Source organism: Callorhinus ursinus, unplaced genomic scaffold (genome assembly GCF_003265705.2).
Source record: "Callorhinus ursinus isolate GAN/ISIS: 27379988/994484 unplaced genomic scaffold, GSC_fseal_2.0 scaffold15, whole genome shotgun sequence".
Classification (NCBI taxonomy): Eukaryota; Metazoa; Chordata; class Mammalia; order Carnivora; family Otariidae; genus Callorhinus; species Callorhinus ursinus.
In genome coordinates this window covers 4,401,471-4,424,239 of record NW_027397077.1, presented here as the reverse complement: position 1 = coordinate 4,424,239, position 22,769 = coordinate 4,401,471, and the positions used below count along the sequence as shown (strand labels likewise).

Sequence of the window (22,769 nt, the reverse complement as noted above, 5' to 3'; positions counted from 1 at the left end):
CACCTGGATGGCCCAGGCGCTGCTCAGGGGCCTCTCTGAGTGGGAAGGCCAGCCCTGTCCTAGGGGTACCCAGTCTGAGTGTTTCAGGGGGAGTGGGCCTCGTGGACTCTACTTCAGAAGCCTGCTGAGGAGAAGTCTGGGTTGGAAGATGGGGCCCTGGGGCCCAGCCAGCTAGCGGCCTCAGGGACTGCCTGTGGGGTGGGTGGATGAGGTTCCCAGAGGTCCCGTAGCTCTGAGCCCTGGGAGGGGATGGGGGTCTGTTCTGCTTGGGTCTCCTTCTCCCAGCCAGTGCCTCATGCAGGGTACTTCCTGCCTGCTACCTCCTCCACAAGGTTACCTCTCCCCTGAGGCCTGAGTAACCTCCTCTGGCCTCTCCAGTGAAGCAGGGACTCTTCTAAATGTGTCTCAGACCTTGGTTGCTCTCCCTGTACAGTTTCCAATAGCTCCCAGCATTCACAGGAGTCCTCGATGCTTAAGCTGGCTCAGTGGCCCTTCAGGTCCTGGCCCACGTTTCTCACAGGGTTCCAAGCACATCATACCACGTGGAGCCCCATGGGTGCACCGGGCCTTTGAGCAACTGTTTGCCCTACCTGCCATCTGGAAAGGAAGGCAGGGCTGGGCCTGAGGCTGCTCAGAGAACGTCTGTGCCACCCACTGACTATGACACCTCACCCAGTCCCCAGTGGGGTGGGGGTGCTGTTCGAGATGGGGGGCGCTTTCCAGATGCTGCGTCCACGGAGAAGAACAAGTTTGCGCTGGAGATGAGGAAAGGCAGGGCCAGGCAGGGGCACTAGCTTGTATAGGATCGGGGGCAAGGCCGTCCTCGGACTTGAGAACGAAGCTTGTTCTGGTCAGAGCTTGGGGTGGGGATGCAGTTGGGTCAATTCTCAGTGTCAGGCCAGGAGGGCCTGTGCCATTCTAAGGCCCAAGACTGAGGTGGGCAGGGGTGAGGGGTGCAAGTAATGTGGCTAAAGTGGCAGGTGGGTGTGGGCTAGGGATGCTTAGTGACGGGCTCAGATCCACGGTGGGTGGATGTGCTGAGTCCTGCAGGCCCTCACCCCAGCTGGACCTGTGGGATGACCCCAGGCTCCCCCACAGTTCCTGAGCCCCAGCGCGGACCTCAGCCCACGTCTCACTTGATGGCCTCGGCACGCTCCCTTGCCCTCTCAGTCTGGTGGCCAGAGGCGTGTCAAATCCAGGGTGGGGGCTGGGGATCCTGTGTGGAGAGCTCCCTGAGTGCTCCAGGCCCCAAGGGACACAGCATGGCCACCAGACAGGCAGGAAGGGGCCTGGAGCAGGGCCAGCGACCCAGGGATCTGCGGTTGGCCCTTGGTGAACAGTGACGGGGCAACAGGTGAAGAGTTGGCAGAGAGGAGCCGGGGTCCCCCCCACCCACCCCGGGGCCTCAGCAGAGGCATTGGAGGCAGCAGCTGGTGGCGGGGAGAGGCTGTGGCCCAGCTCCTGCACGGCTCCGCCGGGCCCCCGTGTGACCCCAGCAAACTCGGGCCGCTCTTGGCTTCTCCCAGGTCTTTCCTGCTGGACTGTGCCCAGCCCCCGGGGACTGGCCCCTGGCCCCTGGAGCCCTTCCAGAGGTGAAACCCAAGAAAGGCCCCATGGCTCCCGGCCCTCGCCTCCCCTCCTGAGCCCCAGCTCAGACCATAGGAAGCTACACACCGCTTCCCTTTCCCTTTTCTTTCTTTCTTTCTTTTTTTTTTTTTTTTCCTTTTTTTCCTCTTTTGTCTTCCCAGCCCCGCCCTGAGTGGGCAACCGTCCAACCAGCCGTCTCTTGGTCCATCTGTCAGCCCTTATGCCCACGGGTCCAACCCTGGCTCGGGTCCCGGATCACATGACAGTCTCCCACTCCTCCTGCAGCAGAGCGGGCGGCCGCTCGGGCGCCGAGGCCTCCTCATCCAGCCCTGAGCAGGAGCCATTGAGGAACCCGTCATCCTTGGGAGCAGCCACGGCAGGTGGTGTGGCCTGGAGGGCCGGGGCCCCCGGCCTGCTGTGGCCGGGCAGCGGGGGGTGGCCGTTGGTGGTGGCGGGCAGCAGGCGGGGGCTGAGCGGCAGGCCGAGTCCCGTGCGGGGGCCTACGTTGGTCACGCTCGTGTGAGACACCATTGGGCCGTAGCTGTAACTGCTGCTCCCACTGCGGGCCTTCCGCTTAAAGTCCAGGGCCAGTGTCCAGCGGCTCCAGGATTTCTTGATCTCGGCCTGCACCTGCGATGGCCCGTAGGAGGGCGGGGCGTCAGGTAGGCCTCTCTGCCCTCCGCCACATGGTCCCCCACCCCCAGCCCCAGCCGTGCCCTCATCCCTGCTCCTGAGCAGAACCGGAGGCGTGGGATGTTACTGGAAAATTCCAAGGCCAAGTAAAATCCCGTCATCCTCAGAACGTGGTGCCTGGCTGCAGGCAACCGACACACCCGGAGTCTACCAGGCTCAAATGGCCCCAGGGGTGGCTGAGTCGTTCACTCTGGATTATGGAGCCTTCAGCCGTGGGGCAGGGAAGACAAGGGCTCTGCCAGAGACTGAGGAGCCCGCAAATCCTAGCACATCCTGAGCCTGAATCATCTGGAAAGACTCTCTGCCCTCAGAATATCCTCAGGGATGTTCTTGGAGGAACAGAGGAACCGGACAGGAGAATGGAGGAACAGGACTCGGGGAACCCTGGCACTTCCGCGCCCCCCTGCCTTGCCCCAGCGCTGCCCACCCCGCTTACCTCACCATTGCAGAAACAGTATATGATGGCGACAAAAAATCCCTGCGGGGAGAGGCACTGGGCGTCAGGGCCCAGAGGCCACACCTGCCGCTCCCGCCCTGCCCTCCCTCCCCCCGCCCCCCCACCCCCGCCAGGCCCCGGCCAGGCCCGCGCACCTGGAAGGAGTTGAAGAGCATCTCGTAGTGCATCTGGACTTGCCAGAGCGTCCCTGAGACCTCGGTGTACGGCGTGGCCATGAAGACGATGTAGTGGACGCCGAAGAGCGGCATGAGCACCAGTGTGGATTTGAGCAGCTTCCTGGGCCAGCAGAGCAGGTGGCTCAGGGACAGGCCACTTCCCCTGGGGAGGCACCGAGCCACCCGCACCTGCCCGCCCCAAGCTCTTAGGCTCCAGGAGCCACGAAGGGACCTGCGGCTCTGGCCTGAGCGGAGGACAACCCAGTTAACCTGGGACAAAGTGTTCGTAAGGGCCCTCGGTGCTTGCACCCGCTGGTCCCCCTACTGGCCCTCACTTCCCCCTGGCTTTACGTCTTCATCCCACAGCCCATTCCTCAGGTTTCAGCGGGGCTGCTGTCCTCTCGAAGCCACCCACTGCCCACCTGTCCCTTGGACTCGCTACAGTCAGCTCTTTGAGGAGAGGTCTGGGTTTGCCCCCCCATCCCCTGCAGACCCCAGCACTGAATGGCCCAGGTTGGCTCCGGGGCGGCCCCAGAGACCGGGGGAGAGCCCATGACTGCCGGGTGGGGCCAGCCAGGGAGCCGGGAGCTGGGTGCTTCCCTTGACACAGGCTCATGTCTTTGCTTTGGTACATGGTGCCGGGGTGTGATGACCCCGGCGCTCCGAGGAACCCTGGGCCCGGTGGGCACAGCTCACCGGTACTGCTGCCGCGTGTCACACCGGCCAGCATTGGTCTCCCGCAGCTTGGTGGCGAGCACCCGGACGATGTTGATGAAGAGGATGAAGTTGAGCTGTGGGAGTGAGGGAGGGCTGCATCTCGAACTGCACCCTAGCAGGGTGGGGGCGACAGCCCGGGGACCCACGGACCCGCCCAGGCTCTGCTCTGCCACTGCGTCTCCAAGTGGGCCCTTGTTTTCCCCGACTGGACTCAGGCCCGTGGCTCCAACCCTGGGGTCCAGGGAAGCCTCTGTAGTCCCTTGTCAGGGGCTGCTCACCGGCCCCCTTAGTGCACGCCCCCACCCAGCCCTGTTGCCACCCCTGCTCACCACAATAGAGGCCAGGATGGGCACCTGGATGATCCACTTCTTGTTCCCGGAGCTCAAGTCCCAGCACCTGGGGGAGGCCGAGGCATCAGCTCCCAGCCCCCTGTTCCCACCCTGAGCCTGGCCCCAGAGCTGGGAGGGACAAAGGACAGGGGGGTGTTGGGTAGGGCCAGGCCTGAGGCACCCCCCTCAGACGCTGCTTTTGAAGCAGCCTGACCCTGAGGGGGTGCCTGGCTCATGGCTGGACAGAAAACTGAAGCTGGGCCCACTCAGGGCCAGGCCACAGGAAGCGGCCCCCCCCATGCTTCACAGAGGAAGGGCGCGCCAGCGTTATTTCTGGCCTGTGGCCCGGCCCCGCGGCCCCCTTCTCTGCCTGGACCTACCCGGTGTTGGCCAGGGTGGCTCTCACACTGACCCACACGGCCACGAACACAGCGGGCAGACCTGTGGACGCAGAAGGGGCAGCATGTGAGGGTATGCAGGTGCTGCCCACGGTGTCTCTCCCCTCAGCCCATTCCTCTCATCCTCGATGACCCCCCAGCTGACCCACACCCTGTCCCTGAGCCCCGTCCGCCTGGGCCCATGGGCTGCTTGGTGACAGAGCCACATGATGGTGTGGGCCATTCTGCTTCCCCCACGGCCTCCTCTCGGGGCTCCCACACTCAGGACCTGGTCAGCCCTCCACCCTCATCTTGGTTCTACATGTCCTACCCACACACGCAGGCCTGTTGGGGCTCACGGGAAAACAGGGCATCGCTAACTTCCCCACGCCCAGTCCAATCCCCTCTTCCCTTTAGGCTCTGGACTGGGATTTCCTGTGGGGGAGGGGCCAAGGACCAGCATTTTTCTGCCCCAGCACCCCCCCCCCCCAACACACACACACCCAGTTTGAAAGGTCCTAGCCCCCGTGGATGAGGCTGGATGGAATGACAGTTGTTCCAGGCTGAGTAAAGGCCACAGGGGAACCTTGGTGTTCCCAGGCCTGAGTCAGCCCAGATGGCACATGGTACCTCTGAGTGAGCTCTGCCTCTACCCTCCACTCCCTCACACTTCATTCTGGGTCAGGTGCACCCTTGGGAGGGGCAGGGTGCGACCCGGGTTTACGGTGGGAAAAAAGAGCTCTGACATTCTTGGGTCACCAAGTTCTGTTGCTCCAGATCTGTGTGTCTCCTGCCCACCCCGAAACCGTCTAGCCCCAGAGTCCACAGGTCAGTCGCCGGGACCAGGTCTCCCCCAACTCTGGGGCTTGCCGTGGGTGAGGTCAAGGTCAGAGTGTGTACCAAGGGGCTGTGGCTGTTGACCTGAGAGCTTCTGGGTGCCGAGTGCAGGGAGGGCTTCAGCCACCGGGCCTACCCCTCTGCAGTCTGGCCAGTTGCCCCGGAGCCCAGCCAAGCTCTGGAGCTGCCAACAATAATGGACAATTATCGGTAACTCCATCCCGGAACCCGTGGGGGAGGAGTGCAGAGCCCCAGCAACCCATCCTGCAGAGGGGCTGCCGAAGCGCGGAGGATGCCGAGTCGGGGGCCTGGAGCTCTGGGTCATGGCTCCTGCAGGCCGGGTGGCAGTGGTGTGGACAGCCCCACGCAGTAAGGGGACTGGTAGGGAAACAGGGCTCACGGTGCAGGGAGTGTCCCAGACCTCAACTCCAGCCCTAGGGTGACCTCTGGCCCACCTTCCCACTCTGATCCTGAGCTGAAATCTTGACCTGAAAATACGCCCTCCCTCTCCCGGGCTGAACCTCAATGGCAGGTGAATCTGCACCCAGGTGAGCCCCAGCCCCAGGCTGAGCCCAGGGGTGAACCCTGACCCCAGCCAAGCCCTGTCGCCTGAGCCTGGGATGGGGTCAGACTCAAAGAAGGGGGGTGGGCAAGCCACCCACTGGCTGCCCCACGTCCAGGATGGGAGAGGCCGTGCAGGTGCCTCACCCTTAGTGGCCCCTTTGACCCCGCCGCCTGTGGTGCCCCCCTTGTCTGCGCCTGGCTGCCCGCCACGCCTGCATACCCCAGCCAAAGACCGTGAAGCCCCACAGGTACTTCTTCTCTGAGAAAAAGGCCATGAAGATGAGGCTATGCAGGTACAGCCCCTCCACCAGAATCCAGTAGTAGTTGGTGGCCAGGAAGTAAAGGAAGAAGGTCACAGCTACCCTGCAGCCGGCCTAGGAGAGTAGCTGGTGTTAGCCAGAAAGCAGGCCTGCATCTGGGGAAGTCGGGGATGGGCTGGGGGTGCCCATGAGATAGGACAAGTCTCTCTGGGCCGGCGGGGAGGAAGGGCCAGGCTCTCTGGTCAAGGGCGGAGCTGAGGAGCTGGGGGTCGGAGAGGGCACTCAGGACAGTGGCAGGGGCCAAGGTGAAGAGGTGGGGTGGTTGGGGCTACTGGGCTGAGGCAGGAGTGTTGAGGAAAGTGCCGGGAGGGGGGACAATCACAAAGCCCTTGGCTGTAGGGCCGGGGGGCTGGGCGGAGGGGTGCGAGGGACACAGTGGGGTGGCCGTGAGCGGCCCGACGCCCGGGGTAGCAGGAGGCCGGCGGGGGCTGGGGGGGTGGGGGGGCAAGCTGGAGGGGGGGGGGGGGGGGGGGGGGGGGGGGGAGGGGAGGGACGCCCGGCCCCCGCGGAGGGGGCTGCGGACACCCTACCTCGGCCCCGCCCCCGGCCCGGCCCCGCCCCTCGCCCCGCCCACCTGAAGTAGGCCAGGATGAGCACGGCCACGGTGAGGGAGGCCAGCGACACCGAGTAGCCCACGGTGTAGATCATGCCCAGGCGGTCAAACACCTCCTGTGCCGGAGGGGACACAGCGTCAGAGCCCTGGCACTCAGGTTAAGGGTCAGAGACCAGTTAAGGTTGCGGGAGGCGTCAGGCCTCGCTCAGGGGTGACCTTATCCAGATCAGGTTGGGGAGGGGGGAAAGCTCGCACCCGTTCACGCGTCTCATTGGTCAGGAACTTGACACACTCGCTGTAGTTGGCCCATGTCCGGTTGTGCCCAGGTACCAGTTCCCAGCTGCCATTGCGGTCACAGCGTCGGTAGGCGTGGCCTGCAGGACCACGGGGAGGGTCAGGGCAGGCAGAGAGGTCTGGAGCCCTGAGCTCCCCGTCCTGCCACCCCTGTGGTCCCCACCCTACTCCACCTACTCCTTACCTTTATGATTGAAGTCATAAATGTAGTCAGGACAGGGCACGGCCACCACCTCACCTGGTGCCCCCAGCGGCCAGCAGAGGATGTGGTCCCACTCGGGCAGGCAGGGGCGCCCTGTGCCCACAGAGACAGACAGACAAGGTGGGGGACACCAGTCAAGTCCATGGTTAGTGACCCAGAAGAATGAACACACCTGTGGTCGCTGGCTCCCTCAGGGACAGGTGTGCCCCAGGACTGGAGAACTCAGGCCTGGAGCGGTCTGGAGAGAATGTATTGAGCCTTACTACCTACTGTGTCCTGCATAGCATTGAATCCCTGGCCTCACAGAATTCCCACAGCCCCTGTATGCGGGTATTGGCACTGGCACTATTTTCCAGATCGGCTGGTGGAGGCCAAGAGAGGCAAGTGATTTGCCGAGGTCATACAGCCTAGGCCCATGCCCTCCTCAGGTACTCAGCCCCTGGCCAGGCCTCTCTCTTTTTCCTCTGCTCTTGGTTCCACCTCCAGGTGTCCCTGGGGAAGGGCAAGTGCCCAGACTAACTCCCTTAGCTGAGAATGCCTTCCATGTGACCCTTGCCCAGGATCCATGGGTAGGAGGCAGGAGGTCTAGCTTCCAGTCCCTGCTGGACTCCCAAAGAGCTGCTGACCTCGTGCAGGTGTCCACCCTCTTTGTGTTCCAGTTTCTTCACTGGGTAGCTGGGATTGACCAGATCAGCCTGTGCTTTCACCACCATCCCAGACCACCCTAAGCACCTGCTATGAGACTCCAGTGATCACTCATAGGAGGAGGTATAATCCCCCAAAGCCAAGTGCTAATTGTGGGATTCAAGACAGGGTGACATATCCTACTTTGGGGCTCCAGTCTCACAGCAGAGATACTAAGTGACCTGGGAAGGTCCCCAGCCTCTGAATCTTCTGCTTTCCACTCCCCCCCCCCCAGGTCCCTTCTTCCCCCCTGCAGGACTCCAACCACAGGACTCTCCAGCCATCCTGGAAGGCTGCCTTGATAGCTGGACCCACCCCAGCTTGGTGAAAGGCTCTCTGTCCTGGGCACCATATTCCCAGCCCCGTCTGGCTAGGCCCACAATTCCCTCTGGTCCCTGGGGAGCCACAGGGTGACCACAGCCTCCCAGATGTGGCCCATCTGGAATCTGCTGCCCACCCAGCCGGTTCAAACCGGCCCTGTGGCTGCAGTCTGGGCTCTGCGTTTGTCTCTCCTTACCTTCCTGAGGGACAACACAGCCCTGCATCTCCCTCCCTCTCTTCTCTCCTCCCCTCCTCGTCCCACTGTCTCAGCCCTGCTGTTCCGTGGCCACCCTCCTCCCCTGCTCTGTGTCTATGGCCCACCACACTAACGTGTTTGGGTGCACCCTCCTCTGACACACTGAGTCCCAGTCTTGGTTTATGGCTCCTGGTCCCCTCTCTGTCTCTCCCTCTCTTTGTATCTCTCCCTGCCCCTCTGTCTCCCAGGTTCTCTGTCATCCCTCTCCATGGTAGGGGCCACAGCCCCGGGTCCACCCCTGGGGTAGTGCGGGGCAAGTTCTCTGCCCAAATCTCCTGGGGGTCTGGCCCCATCCAGCTGCCAGCCTCTTGCACATGATACCTCCTGGGCTCTGTGTCCTCCCAGCCCCTCCTCTGCTTTCCTGGGGAGGGGGCCACAGCTTCTTCCTTTCCAGAAGAGCTGAAGAGCATGAGCTCACAGAAAGGGGATAGAGCGGTGGGGTGGGTGGGTCCCTGCCCGTCTCGGATGGATGCCCAGAAGCACAGACATACCTCGGTGCCTGCTGCCAGTGGGCGCCTCGTTGTCCTCCTCAGACTCCGGGTAGAGCTTCCCAGATGCCTTCTCTTTCTTAGGCTTCCCTGATGTGGATGCAGATGCCCATGCTTTGTCTGATTCCATTATGTCAGCTGGAGAAATCAGGGCAGTTATGGCTGTCAACTGTGCTATGGCAGGAGACCCAGGGCACCCTCCTGCCTCCAAGGCACCCTCTTTGTACGGTGGGGGTTGATCCCTGCCCTGCTGACAGCCCAGGCTGTTGGGAGAGCTTGAGATAACAGGCCGGAGCAGAAGTAAGTGGAGAGCACGGAGACTGTCAACAGGAGGTCCAAATGGGAGCGAACACCATGCAGGGGTGGGGTCAGCGGGCTGAGTGGGCTGATACGGTAAGTGCGGGCAAAACATGGGCAGCGGCAATGTCCTCCGACCCAGGAGTTTGGAGTCAGAGCCCGTGCAGGAGGACAGGGCCCCACCAGGGGGCGCAGGACAAAACTGGACAAGTAGGGGTGATGTCAGCAAAGGCTCAACGGTGAAAATGAAGCCCGGCCAGGGCACGGTGCAGCTCAGGAAGCTGGTGGTGTGGACCACATGAGCAAGAGTGTGCAGGTGTCAAGGGTGTTCAGGCAAGTCTACCTACCCGTCCCCTGCCCTCAGATACTTGGGTTAGGAGTTCCCCAGAGTCCACAGAAGGACCCTGGAGGCTCTCTGAGTTGGGCTGGCCTTTTCGCCATTAGAGAGCTGTTTGAGGTCTCTCTGCCTCTCTGAAATGTCTCCCTCATTATATGACTCGTGTCCCTCAGTTACAGCCCGAGCAGGGCCCCCAGCCCTCCCAGGTCAGGGTTTGTGACAGCAATGCAAAGCTGAGTGCAGACACCTCGGCGGGGCTGGAACGGCTGTGCCTCTTATCCTGCCTGATCCCGGGGCATTAGTAGGGAGCAGGGCAGCAGGACGGGATGGAGCAGGAAGAGAGGGGCTCCATCAGGATGGGGCATGGTGGGGGGCAGAAGGTGCCTCCGGGCTTCCACAACTGAGAAGAGCGCTGGGTTCAAGACCCAGAGGGCGGGGGCCCACCTGACCCCCAGACCCTGAGGTGACTGGGGCGGGGAACCAAAGAGCCACCAGTGGGGCCATTGTGGACAGGGCTGGGACTGCAGAGACCCTGTGAATGCCTGTGACTATGAGCAAAGTCCGTGTGCTACAGAGTGTGTCACTGCGTGCTCTTGGGTCCCCAGCAGTCTAGGGGAACCGGCTCCAGACAGGAAGCTGTTCTCCTCGGCCAGTCAGGCGGGGCCTGGGCCTCTTCCTGGTGATGAGATTTAATCAGACAGGCGGCAGAGGCCTGGATGGGTGCTAATGAGCTCCCATCTCTGCTTCCAGAAAGTGGACTCAGGAAAGAGACCAGCTGGAGATGGGGCAGGAGCTGGAAAGGCAGGGGCTCCTCCCACCTTGACCTTGGCAGGGGTCCCTGAAGATGCTGTGCTGGTGTGCAGAGGCCCTCCCGACCCCAGGTCAAACACCCTCTCTCGGACAGTGACCATGACTCAGAGTCATAGATACCCATCCCTACCCCTCTAGCCTTCTCCCCGTCCAGTCCCATGGACCCTTGATTCTACTGACCCTGGACACCTCAGCCTTGTCCTTGGACCAGGTGGCCTTCTTCAAAGATCTACTTATTCTTCTGGACCTGCCTTGGATACCTCCTCCTCCAGGAAGCTGTCCCAGTGCACCCCAGGCGGGTGCAGCACCCTACTCGGGGCTCCTGATCCTGTTGTGCCTTGCCAGATCTAAGCCCGCTGGGGATGATTCGGACTGTGGCTGCCTTCTTCCTGCCTGATCCCACCCTGGGAGGGAAGGCTCTGCATTTCAGCTTGCTGACTTTGATCACACCTCGCCCCCCTTTTAACCGGACGCCCCCTCTCCTGGTGCCACTTGGTTCTGCATCCCAGGCTCGCACCTTCACTGGGCCCCTCCCTCCCTCTCTTGACCTCGCCCCCAGGCCCTCCTCCTTTGGCCCCGCCCCACCCGGCTCCGCCCCCACCTGGCCTCTGCAGGACTTCTTTGAGCCGCTTCTGGCATTGGGCCTGGGCGCGGTGCAGCAGGAAGATCTGCTCCTCTTTGGTCATGACGTCATCTGCATCCACCTACCAAGTTGAACGTCAGACTGCAGGCCGGCCTTTCCACCGCACTGACAGGTCCCACAACCATCCCAACCTCCCTGACGGATTCCCCCACTTTCCAAAGGCTCTGAGTCTAGAATTTGGGAACTCTGCCTTATGGAGCTCCCATTTTACAGATGGGAAGCTGCGGCTCCAAAGGGTAGAGCCAGAAGGATAAAAGAGGGAGGGGGGATGTCCCCTGCCTGTCCGCTAGTAACCCTGTAGGCTGCAGCCACTGATATTCTCTGTCCAGTCTGTTCCCCAAGGGTACATGGGAAAGGGATGGAATGTCCCAGGATGGATCCTCACAGGATCCTGTCTGCTGGGGACCTGGTGGGGAGAGCGGGTGCATAAGGAGCGGTGAACTCTGGGGAAATAAACCAGGCCTGGATTCTTTCAAGCCCTAGTGCCCTGGGGGACCTTGGGAGTCACCAGTTTCCATCCTGGCCCTCTCCCCAGTCACTGCTTTCCCCAGTGAATGGGGAGTGCCTCAGCCGCTCCCATCCTTGCAGTCCCAAGAGCTAGAGGTCGGAGGAATCACTGGCAAGTGGTCTGGTTGGGTGGGCACTCCTGAGCCGGCTGTGAGCCGGAGTCACCCCAACCCACTGCTTATCTAGAAGCTCCTTCCCCCGCGAGGCAGAGGCAGACCCTGTGTTCTGACGGTGCCAACAACAGGCCTTTGCTCCTGCTGTTCCCTCTAGAATGTGCTTCCTTCTCTTCCTTCCAGCCTGCACACCCCGGGCCCACTGGGATACACGGGCGTCATTTTGAGGAAGAGAACAAGAACATCATGGGCATCGCGAGGTGGGGGGGGGTCTCACCCTGAACCTATGTTCCCCCGACTTAGAGTTCGAAGCAGGTCAGAGTAAAGGCAGCATCCTGCCCTGGGGACAGATCAGTGTGACCAAGCCTAGCCACTTCCATGAGTGGGACCCACAGAGGTTAATGCATCCCTCACATCCCCCTCCCCCTTTTAAGTCGGGCCGAGTCCCCTCAGACACCCGGGCCTGGGACATGTCTGTCCCCTTAGACCCCTCAGCCCCAGAGCAGGGCTGTGTCCCCTCAGGTTCCACAGGGCAGAGCCTGGCCCCCTCACACCCTCAACAGGCAGAGCTGCCGCCCCTCAGGCATCGCAGGGCCGGTCCCCTCCCCGGTGTGTGTGTGAGCGGAACCGTGCGGGGCGGACGGGGCGGACGGAGAGCCGGGGGCAGGCAGGGAAGGAAGGAGGAAGGCTGGGGAAGGGGCGGGCTGGCCGGGCGGGGCGGGTCAGGGAGCCCGGCGGCGAGGGTGAAGTTAATTGACCGCGTCTCTCAGTGGCAGCAGCGGGGGCTTCCAGGGCCAGGGAGTCTCCAATCGGCTCGGCTGGGCTCGGGATCCGCTGGTTTCACTTAGCGGAGGCCCGTGCGCGTGTGTGCGCGTGCGCGTGCACGGCGGCGCGTCCGGCCGGCTGGTGCGCTCGGGCGGGCCCCCAGTCTCTGTGCGTTCTCACGTGGGGACCGTGCGGCGTGCACATCTGGGACGTGAGCCTCAGGTGTCTGGGAACATGCGTGTGTACGTGGCTTTCTGGGCAAAGGTCCGCGTGCGTGCGCGCGTCTGCCAGTGTGTCATGCGGCTGTTCCTTAGCTGGCGTGTCTGTCGGGTGTCTGTGCTTCTGCGTGTCCCTGGAGACTGAGTTGGGCCCTGAAATCTCGGCCGGATCAGTGGCCATGGACCACCCCCCCACCCCCACCCCAGGAAAGGCTGGAGCAGATTCCCATGTGCTGGCTCCTCTCTCGGGGCTCTGCGCCCTCCTCCCCCAGCTACAGCGGACTGGGGCAGAAGTAGCCTGGCAGGATGGGGCTTGAGGGAGGACAGCTGGACCTGCCCTAATCCGAGGGGCTCCAAGATTAACCTGAAGCTCTCTTTGTGCCTCTGGCATTGCGGATCCAGGCTGCTGAGGAGTCTGGTCCCTACGTAGCTGCCCTGCTCCCTCGGACCCATTATCACGCCCCTTCACCACCATTTCCATCATTACAAGAGTACCTCCATCAGTAACCACCACCCACCATCACCACCACCAACCGTCATCACCTTGACCAACACCAAACACAACCATTACCATCCCCCATCACCACCACCACCTGCACCAGCACCATTACCACCATGAGCACCAACTACTATTACCAGGAGTCTAACCACCACCACCACCATCAGCACCATCCCAACTGGCAGAACATCATTACCATCACCACCGCCAGTGCTATTCCCACCATGACTCACACCACTACCGCCAGTATTACCACCACCTGCATCACCACTATCACCATCACCACCGAAGGCAACATTAACCCCATCACTGCCATCACCATTATTGCCGCCAGCCCTATTATACCCACTGTCGGTACCGCCTCTGCTGTCGTCTTATCCTGACTCCCTCACCATGGCCCTGTCCCCACCCCTTCTTCTCTGCCCACCTCCATCTCTCTCAAGACAAGCAGATACTGCACCTTATTTTTTCCAGCTGATGGAAAGCTCCTGAGTGACTGAGGCTTCTACCAGTCCCCAAAGACTGGCATACCAGCCCTCCCCATAGACAGACTAGCCCACCGATGTGACTGAAGGCAGGCAGTCACAGGTTGAAAACGGCCCATTTGGCAGACTGACAGATGGACAGGTATGCTAGCTGGGTGATGACCAGGAACTAACGCACGCTCTCTCGCAGGACTGAGGCATCGGCTCAGCCTCCACCTACTGCTGTTGGCTTTACCCTCTCTGTGGCCAAGAGGGGGCACCCCCTCTTCTCTGGAGTCCGGTTTCCATGGTGGGGCTGGGAGTGCCCAGGAGAAGGGAAGGGATATGCCTCCAGCACCCCAGGGCCCCCAAACTCTTCCATTCATCCACAGGGATGGTGGCCCCACCTCTGGCCTCCCTGAACTTGTAGGACCCATTTCTCTGTCCCCCAGTGATGGCACACTGCAGCAAGAGGAATCCAAGCCTGAGTCCAGGAAGCACTTACCCAAGGAAAGGAGGGCAGTTCCGCACCAAATTCATTGCCACTTGCCTTCGAGGGCACCTCCCCTGCCTGCAATGGTCCCTGTTCTCCCCTCCCTCCCACTGCACCCTCTCCTCATCCAAGCACATTCTGCTGGCCAGCACGGGAGCTTGAATCGCACCTCCACCAGTGACTGGCTCTCCGTCTAGGAAAGTTGCTTAACCCTTGCGATCAGGATGACCGTAGGGCTGTGGGTGAGGATTCAGTGAGAGCCTGGGCGTGGGTGGGGGTGGGGCCGAGCTGGTGGCTCGAATAGCTCCGGTTAGCAGCAGCACATCATGGCCCTCCAACTCTGGCTCTGGGCACCCCTGCTTCTGCACACTGAGGGTGGCACCAGGCTGCGGACCCAGAGTGGCAGGGGGAGATTGGGTAGATGACTAAGTCCAGGGGGCCACAGTGAGGGGTGGAGGGGAGGAGGTGGGACTCCAGGAGGGTCGGGAGCAGGGAGTACAGGAGGGCCTACTGGGTGAAGTGTGCCTGATGAGCTTTTGGGGTGATCCAATCTGGGCTCACAATGAGAGTCCGGGTCACTGCCAGGCCCCCTGGGCTTGGGGAGGGGACAAGAGGGCCCTCCATCAGCCTCTGCCCTGACAGGCGGCCTCATGTCCTGGGGGTGAAGGGGGATGTGCCGGCAGCTGTGCTTCCCCTCCTGGCCTGGTGACCGTCTGCTGGTCCCTCTCCCCACCATGCCCCTCTTCCCCTTCCTTGGCAGAGTTCAGGTCTTTCTGGCCCAGCTCCTGGTGTGAAGGACTCAGGCTTGCATTAGTTTACATCCAGAGAGCCTGCAGATCTTGGGTTCCAGGGGCAAGGGCTGAGGGACCCTTTTTTCAGGGTTTCAGGGGCAAGGGCTGGATCATGGCCCGGGGTCACCCACCACCAATGGGGCCACCCAGCCGTGGCACCAGGCGTCCCGAGTCCCCACCTACATCCCTCCTATGGTCTTGGGTTAGGGCTCGGCTTCAGTGTCCCTCACTGTAGCACACTCCCCATGTTGAACCGCCCACCCCCCACAGAGCCTTCCCGTGTGCACACGCACGCATGATGTACAGTTTGTGAACGTACAGGGAGTGGGGTGATGCCCTGACCTCAGCCCCGAGCTGGGGGGGGGGCGGAATAGGGACAGGGGCAGCCTGGGAGCAATGAGCTGGTGTCTTGGGGGCTCCAGGCAGGGTGCCGGTGAAGGCTGGGAGCCAGTCTGTTATTTACAAACGTAGACGCTGCTGTCCCAGGGAGAGAGTAGTGTGTGGTCAAGAGGCCCGATGTGTTTCTCATTTCCTGAGTTCAGGAGCTCAGACGAGGAAGAGAAAAGCCATCTGCTCACTACCCCTCCCCTGGGGGGCAAGCAGCTCCTTCGACCTCAGCTCGCAGGGAAGCCCGACGGAGGATGGTGTCGGAGTTGGGGGTGGGGGTGGGAGCAGTGGTGGCAGTGGGGGTGGAGGTGAGGACAGTGAGGAGGCAGCATCGAGGCTGGTGATGGTGATGGAGGTGTGACGGTGACCGTGGTGGTGGAGAGAGCCAGTTCCATGCCACTGACCAAAGGAGGGCCACTCCTCTCCGTTTCACTCCTAACTGCCAAATTCTACACATTTGCTGTCTGTGATCCCAGAAATGCCTACATTCTCCTCCAGGCAAAACTAAGAAGGAAATATAAAGGTTGCCTCTTCAGTGGCCGACACCTCTGCCTTTGGGAAAGGGGCTTCTTCCATTGGATGCTGTTAGCCTCGAGATGCCCTCTTGGGTCCTCTCATCCATCCCTCTGCCCGGGTTCCACCTGGCCCCCTGGGGGAAGGCGGCTGTAGGCTTCCCGCTCACCTCTAGAGAAAGCAGACCTGCCTGGGGTCCATCCAGCCCCTCTGCCTGTTAGCACCAGCCACTGACCCTGGCGCTTTGTCCCCATCTCCTTGACCTTCCGCCACATCCCCAGCTTACAAACGGGGACACTGAGGCTCAGAGTCACAGGTAAAAAGAAGCAGCAGCCCTGGAGGAAGGACGCAGCCCCGTGGGCCCCCTGGTGCGAGGCTCAGTCCCAGTGGTCCAGAGCTCTTCTGAACCGTATCTGTATCTTCCGCGGCATCAAGCAGGCGCCTCCCAGCAGAGCCTCCGAGGCAGCCTGCACAAAGGGAATTCAGGGGTGGGGGCGGACAGAGAGGGGATCACATGGCGATGGTGCAGGTGATGGCATCTGGTGCCCAGCTCTAACAGGACAGAGGACAGTGGTGCCCTGGGGTTAGCAGCGAGGGGAGTTGTAGCTCCAGAAAAGGCAGAAGGAGAAAACCTTGGCTCACAGGGGACCCCCCCCTTGTGACCTCCTGGCCTTCCTGCATCTCTTTTCCAGGTTCTTGATGTTTCCCGTGCCAGCTGGCTAGGGACTGCTCCCCGCCCCTTGCTGCCCTCCGTCTGTCCGGCTGGCCCGAGCAGGCTGGGACGGGCTCCCTGCCGGGGACACTCCTGCCCCGCCACCGCTGACAAGTGCTGACTTTTCCTCCCCCTCTCCAGGCCTTCCTGAACAGGCTGCCTGTGTTCAGGGCTGGGAGAGGCTGGGGGGGGGGGGGGGGCACCGTGACGCCTCTCATCCTGGCCAGCCTTCAGGGCAGGCGGTGGGATGGAGCCTGGGATGGCGGAGTTGGCTGCTGGACCGGGTGGATCTTCACAGGCGGCCTCTACCTGGCCTGCAGGACTAAGGCCCGGAAGGGTAGTATGGCCTAACCTGACCGTATGCCTGGTCAGCAGAATAGGGTCCCACCAGGTCTCACCGCCGCACAAGGCTGGTCCCAGAGTTGGGGTTCTTTAGGGTTCGGAGGTGTCCGACGTCTTTGCAAATCTGAGCGAAACTCTGCACTCTCTCCCAGTCACACTGCATTTTGCAGACAACTTCTGGGGTCTGCAAAACCCTCACCCCACCCTTTCTTTTTCCTAGGGACTCTCTCTCTGAAAGAGCTGCCTTCCTGGTGTGGTGGCTGGACCAGGGAGTGTCCCCAGAAGGCCCACAACAGGAATCTGGGGGAGGCCGCTTGACGCCTCATTAAAACATTCCGAAGAAAACCCAAGTTCCCGGGAGGGCTCGGCCCCCCTCCTCCTGCTCTGTCCACAGGCCGTTCCCAGAGCTGGGGTGTGTGGGGGGTGTTTAAGGGCAGGTGATATAAAAAGCTTCAACAAATCAATACAAAAAAAGACAACCCATAGAAAGATGAGTAATGGCTCTGTGCAAAGGTCTTAGAAGAGGGACAATAGACCAATGTAAAGTCCAAAAGCTTACCGGTAATTGGCAAATTAAAATGGCAAGAGACACAATTTTTCACCTCTCAGAATGGCAAAGGTGAAAATCCTCATACTACCCTATGAGACAGAGGGTGTGGGGGAGAGACCCTCCTGGTCCCTACTGCTATTGTGAGTATTAATCGGCACAGGCTTTCTAGAGGGCAGTGTGGCCGTGTCTAATAAAATAAAAAAACGTAATGTGCTCAGACCCAGCACTGACAAAGTCTAGAAATACCCTACAGGGAAACGGTCACACAGGGGCACAAGACGGCATTTCCAGCAGCTTCCCCGCCACTGTCTGGAATCACACGCGCACACACACAAAAAGGATGCAGAAAAGATCTAAATGTACATTTCTAGGGACTGCTTAATGCATCCCAGATTTTGGAATACTATGCACCATTAAAGAAAATAGATCTATATTTACTGACAAGAAGATTTCCGAGACACACCTCTACGTAAAAAAAAAGTACATGGCAGAGCCTTAGCTACAGACAGATACCATTCATTTTACAACACGCAGAAAACAACAGAACAAAACTGTCTGCTTTGTACGGACACAGAAAGAGATCTTTTGGAAATAAACAGAAAAAGGTCTGGGAGGATATCCCTCACCCAGACTTGTTAAAAATGGTTTTCTCTAGAGGAACACTGGGACTTGGGAGTCATCAAGGATGAATTCTGTTTAATCTGTATTATAGGACTCTTTTATAAGAAAGAACATATTCAAGTATTAGTTCAATTAAACAAAAGAAAATAAAAGTAAAATTACAGAAGGATTTTATGAAAGAAAGAAACAAAGAAAGAAAGAAACAAAGGAACAAAGAAAGAAAAAAAGAAAAGGAAGAAAAATTTAAAAACCCACAGTGGGACATGCGGCTCTCTGATCAGCACGATCCGTCACCTTGCTTTGGAGGAAGAAGCTCAGTGCAAGAGTCTGAAGACCTGGGTTCAAGTCCCACCTCTACCACAGACTCACTGCCTGAACCCCAGGGCCCTTTCCCATAAAATGGGGGGGGGCGGTGAAAGGGCAGACTGAGAAAACATTTGTGATGGTTTCTAGCTCAGAATCGGAGGACAGTCATTGTTCAATACATGGTGGTTCTCTGGTCTTTAAAAGAGGGCCTGTGGCCACGCTGGTCCTGGAGCAGGGGAGGGGTCGCCTATACTCCCAGCCCCCACAGTCCCTTCTGTGTCAGACCCCGAGGTCACATCTTTACGCTCAAGGCCTGCCCCCCATGTTGACCCGCTACCTCTCCCACTGCGGCTTCTCCTTCACATGTGTGCATGCTGAGGGCGTCCTTAGGATGAGGCACCCCCAAGGATAAGACCACCCCTTTGCCCCCTACTCACAATCTGTGGGCCCATCCCTTCTTCCAAAATTCACTCCACCTGACCCCTAGCTCACAGCTAGTATTCCCTGTAAGGACAAGATGGACCAGCTAGCTGAGTCTGGCCACAGCCGGTGTCCTCCCAGTGGAATGCGTTTTGGTCCCCGAACCCTGAGGTCCCTGGAGGTGTGAGCCTGCTCCTGGGGCTGGCTGGGCAGGCAGCACACAGGTTTCGTTACAGTGGCTATCGGCTGAGTTTGGTGGGCTTGGTGGGTGTCAGCACAGATCTGGGTGGGAATGGCAGCCCCTGGGTTCAAAAGAGGAAGCTGGCTGGCTGTCAGTCTCTCGCTGGCTCCAGCTGAGCCCAGGGGGCCTACAGGGTACTGGGTCATCCTTGGGCCACATCCTCTAGCCCTAAACCCAGTGCGCACACGGCTTGAGCATCCAGCCACTGATGTCCCAACAAGGTCTCAGGGCAGACCCAGCCATGGCATCCTTCCTCCTGCCCTGCCCTCAGACTTGAACCAGGGCTAAGCCAGGCAAATTCTCTGCACGTGCCTCAGCTTCCCCAGAAATCAGTGTGGGACCCTGGGGACCCATTACCCCCTCCCCCTGGAGACACAGGGCTTGGCACTAGATTGGCATGCAATAAAAAATGGTCATATTGATTGTGTGCTTCAGATTACTTTAAAAATGGGAACAATAACAAACCCTTTTTAGAGAGTTGTTGGAAAAATTAAAGTAGTTAATACTCTAAAGTGCTTAGGACAGTGTCTGGCAAGTAGAAAGCGCTAAAAAAGCATTTATTAAATAAAAATAAGAGACAATAGACCTGGGTGCACATGTGCTCACAAATACACTCACACACCCACATATAGGCACGACTACGCCCCTGCAAGTCATGTGCAGACCCACCGCTTCGGACACATGTGTTCACAGGTGACACGCGCTCACACGGACCTAGAGAACAGTCTGCCCAGAGGCCCAGCGAGCCCTGCTCTGGCACAGAGATGGCTCTCAGCACAAGTCTCTGAGCCTTGACTGCCCCATCTACAAGTCCTCATATGGGGTGAGGTCTCTGGCTTTGGGGAGCCAGAGTCGTGAGTGCCCGGGCACCAGGGAATGGGATATGCTGAGGCCCCGGAGGAGAAGAGAGCCTCACTCAGATCAGGAGATTCTTGGGCAAAGGTTTCTCGCTGTTTGTTTGTTTGTTTGTTGTTGTTGTTGTTGTTTTACAGATAGGGAAACTGAGGTATGGAGGATCGCCCCAGGTCAGACGGGCCTGAGGCAGAGCTGGAGGCATCCCAGAGCTCCTGCCTTCCCCCCTCAGGTTCTGCCTGGGTAGGGAGCTGGTCAGGAGAAAGTGGCTGCCGGCCTGCCTGCTTGTTTCTCTAGAAGGCAGATGCCCCCACCTGGGAGGTACTGGCGAGGCAGCAGGGGCCTTGAAGTCGGACACACAGGCAGACAGCCTCCTCAGCAATGGGCTAGGCCCCCCGGACAGGGCTGCTGTGAGATCTGACTGACTCCCCAGGTCCTGGCCCCCAGTCTCTGGCTCAGGAGGCGGACGACGCTCCCGCTCCCCTCCGTGTCTCCAGCTCTTGGCCTCTGCCAGTCCCCTACTTTTCTCTGCTCTTCCTGGTCTGTCTGCTCCTTCTGCTCTGGGGAGTTCTCATCTGCACCCCCTTTGTCTCCCTTCTCTATCTCTCTCTGGCCTTATCTCCCAACCTGCCTCTTCTTCTCCTCTGGCCCCCTCTTGGCTTCTGGTCTCAGGAGGGTACACATGGGGGTCCCTCACTCACCAGAGTCCCCCTCCAGCATGTTTCTCCTGGAGGAGTGTTCTGTGAGGTCGGTCTCCTTCAGGGGACCTCCATCCTTCCTCCGAGCCACACCACACCCGCCTCTCTGGGCAAGAGTGTCCGCGTGTGTACACGCGTGTGATTGTGAGAGCTGGAGGGGACCCTTAAATCCTACCCCCTGCCTGGGTGATGCTGACCTCAGACCCACAACCGTGTCCTGGATTGCAAACAAAACTTGCAGAAAACAGGAGGCCCAGGAGCAAAAGTCTGTGGGACCCTACATCAGGGCCAAAGCCCGGTCTACTGCTAGACCACACTGTCATCCCTGAAGGAGACACAACCAGAGCTGTGGTGCTCACGGTAGCAGAAGACAGAGGAACCCCAACCACAGATTTCCAGACCTGGGACCCCAAACCCAGGCTTCAGAAATAAGGGGACCATAGGCATCTGGAACCGAGTCCAGACACCCCAGAGACAGCAGGCACCCGGGATCTCGGGTCGGAGGGGACGCTCATCCAAAGTTCGGATTATTCAGGGAACCCAAGCCTCTGCGCCCTGGGCCCACCCCAGGGACTGCAGAGCAAGCCCGCAGCCTGTCCTGGAGTGCCGGCGAGGGACTTACCAGCGCGTATGCGGAGCTGAGCACCGGGCAGCAGAGCAGGAGCGCCAGGCCGGGCGCGATCCGGACGGCCCCCATCGCCACCGCCTAGGGCTCCGTCCCTCGGGGCAGCCGCCGCCGCCGGCCCTGGTGGTGGTGGTGGTGGGGTACAGAGCTGCGTCAGGCCGGGCTGCCCCGCCCACGCCCGGGCCTAGGGGACCCCGGAGGCCAGGCGGCCCGAGGCCCCGGGGCCCGGCGCGGGGCCCATGCGCCGAGGACTAGCGAGCGAGGGAGCGCAAAGGAGAAAGAGAGGGAGGGAGGAAGGGAGGCAGCCGGGGGCCGGGCGGGCGGCGGGCGGGCGCCGAGCGCTGCGGAGCTGCCCGTCTGCCTCGGAGCGGAGAAATCACATCCATATGGCCGGGCCCCCCGCCCCCGGCCCGCCCCCCGCACCCCCCCCCCCGCGCCGCCTTTTCTTTCTTTCTTTTTTTTTTTTTCTTTTGGGGAACTGGGAGCTGTGGCTTCGCCCCACGCCCAGTGGGGGAGGGGTCGGGGGAGGGGTTGGGGTCGCGGTCTGCGGGGGGCGAACCGGGCTGTTATTTTTAGCTCCGCGGCTAGCGCAAGGAGGGGGGGCGGGGCGGGGCGGGGGGCTGGTATGGAGCTCGGGGCGTGCAGCTTAGGGACGCGATCCCAACTTTGCAACGACACTGAGCCCTTCGGTGCTCCGGCCGCCAGCTCTCTGCCCCTCAGCCCCCTCGGATCCCCATCCTGCCCGCGGCCGCCTCCCGAGCCCTCTCCCCATCCTGGGCCGGAGCCCCGCCTGCGCCCGCGCCGCTGAAGCACGCCTGCGGCCGGGACGCTCTGCCCGTCGGCCTGTCTGTCAGTCCGTCTCTAGCTCCCCCAGCCTTGGCCTCCGTTCTTCCAGCAGCCCCGAGCTCCGTTTCGGTCACTCCCTCGCTCCCTCCCTCCCCTCCCCCTTCTCTCTCTCTACGAAAACATTTGCAAGTTTCCAAAAAAGCCACGGAGCCGAGCGGCGCGGGGCTGGCGGCTCCACCGGGCTCCGAGGAGGCGCCGCCGACTGACACCGAGACGGACCAGCCCGCCCGCCCCGGCCAGGCCCGGAGTCACCCCTACCCAACGCCGGCCCCCTCCCCCGGGCGCCCGCCCCCCCGACCCCGACTTACTCCGAGCGCGCCGCCGCGGCCCCCGCCTAGCCATGGATGTCGGGGACCCCCCGACAGCCTCCCCAGGACAGCGCCCCGTCCGCGGCCCCGGGGGAACTTCATGGGGCCCTCGGGATCCCCTCTGGCCGGCCTGGCCTCCAGCGCCCCCCGCCCGGCCGCCGCTCGGAGCCGCCGCCCGCCGCGCGCGTCCCTCGCCTCGGCGTCTGCCGCTCCCCCTCCCCCCGCCGCCGGGCGCCTCTTCCCCCCCCCCGCGCCCTCCCTGGGCCTCCCCCCCCCCCCCCCCCCCCCTCCCGCGCCGCCTCCGCCACGGGTGTGCGGAGCGGCCGAGCGGAGCCCGCTGCCCCTGCCCCGGGACGTTTCTCTAGAGGCCGCGCCCCGGGTCGCCAGCGGCGGGATGTGAGTGTGGAGGGGACCGAGCCAAGGGAGCTCTGACATCGGGGCCCGGGCACGTAGCCCGGGACGCTGCCGCCGCTCCATTCTCTTCTCCGGGAAGCACAGACGTTATTTTTTCTGATCGGCCTGCCGGGGCCGGTGAATAGGGGCTCTCAGCCGCGAAGCAAGACCTCTTCACGGGAGG

At 61.2% G+C, this 22,769-nt stretch overlaps 1 protein-coding gene across 1 annotated transcript; it reads right to left on the bottom strand.

The window, feature by feature from the left end:
* Positions 1-1,410: 1,410 nt before the first annotated feature.
* PTH1R (parathyroid hormone 1 receptor) lies at positions 1,411-22,311 on the bottom strand. The gene is given in 14 exon segments (XM_073901073.1): positions 1,411-2,217; positions 2,717-2,758; positions 2,872-3,013; positions 3,589-3,683; positions 3,939-4,005; positions 4,319-4,379; positions 5,937-6,304; positions 6,611-6,705; positions 6,845-6,963; positions 7,068-7,178; positions 8,838-8,972; positions 10,880-10,982; positions 21,036-21,158; positions 22,193-22,311. Coding segments are annotated over 13 exon segments (1,788 nt in total). The 5' UTR covers positions 21,111-21,158; positions 22,193-22,311; the 3' UTR covers positions 1,411-1,842.
* Positions 22,312-22,769: the final 458 nt, after the last annotated feature.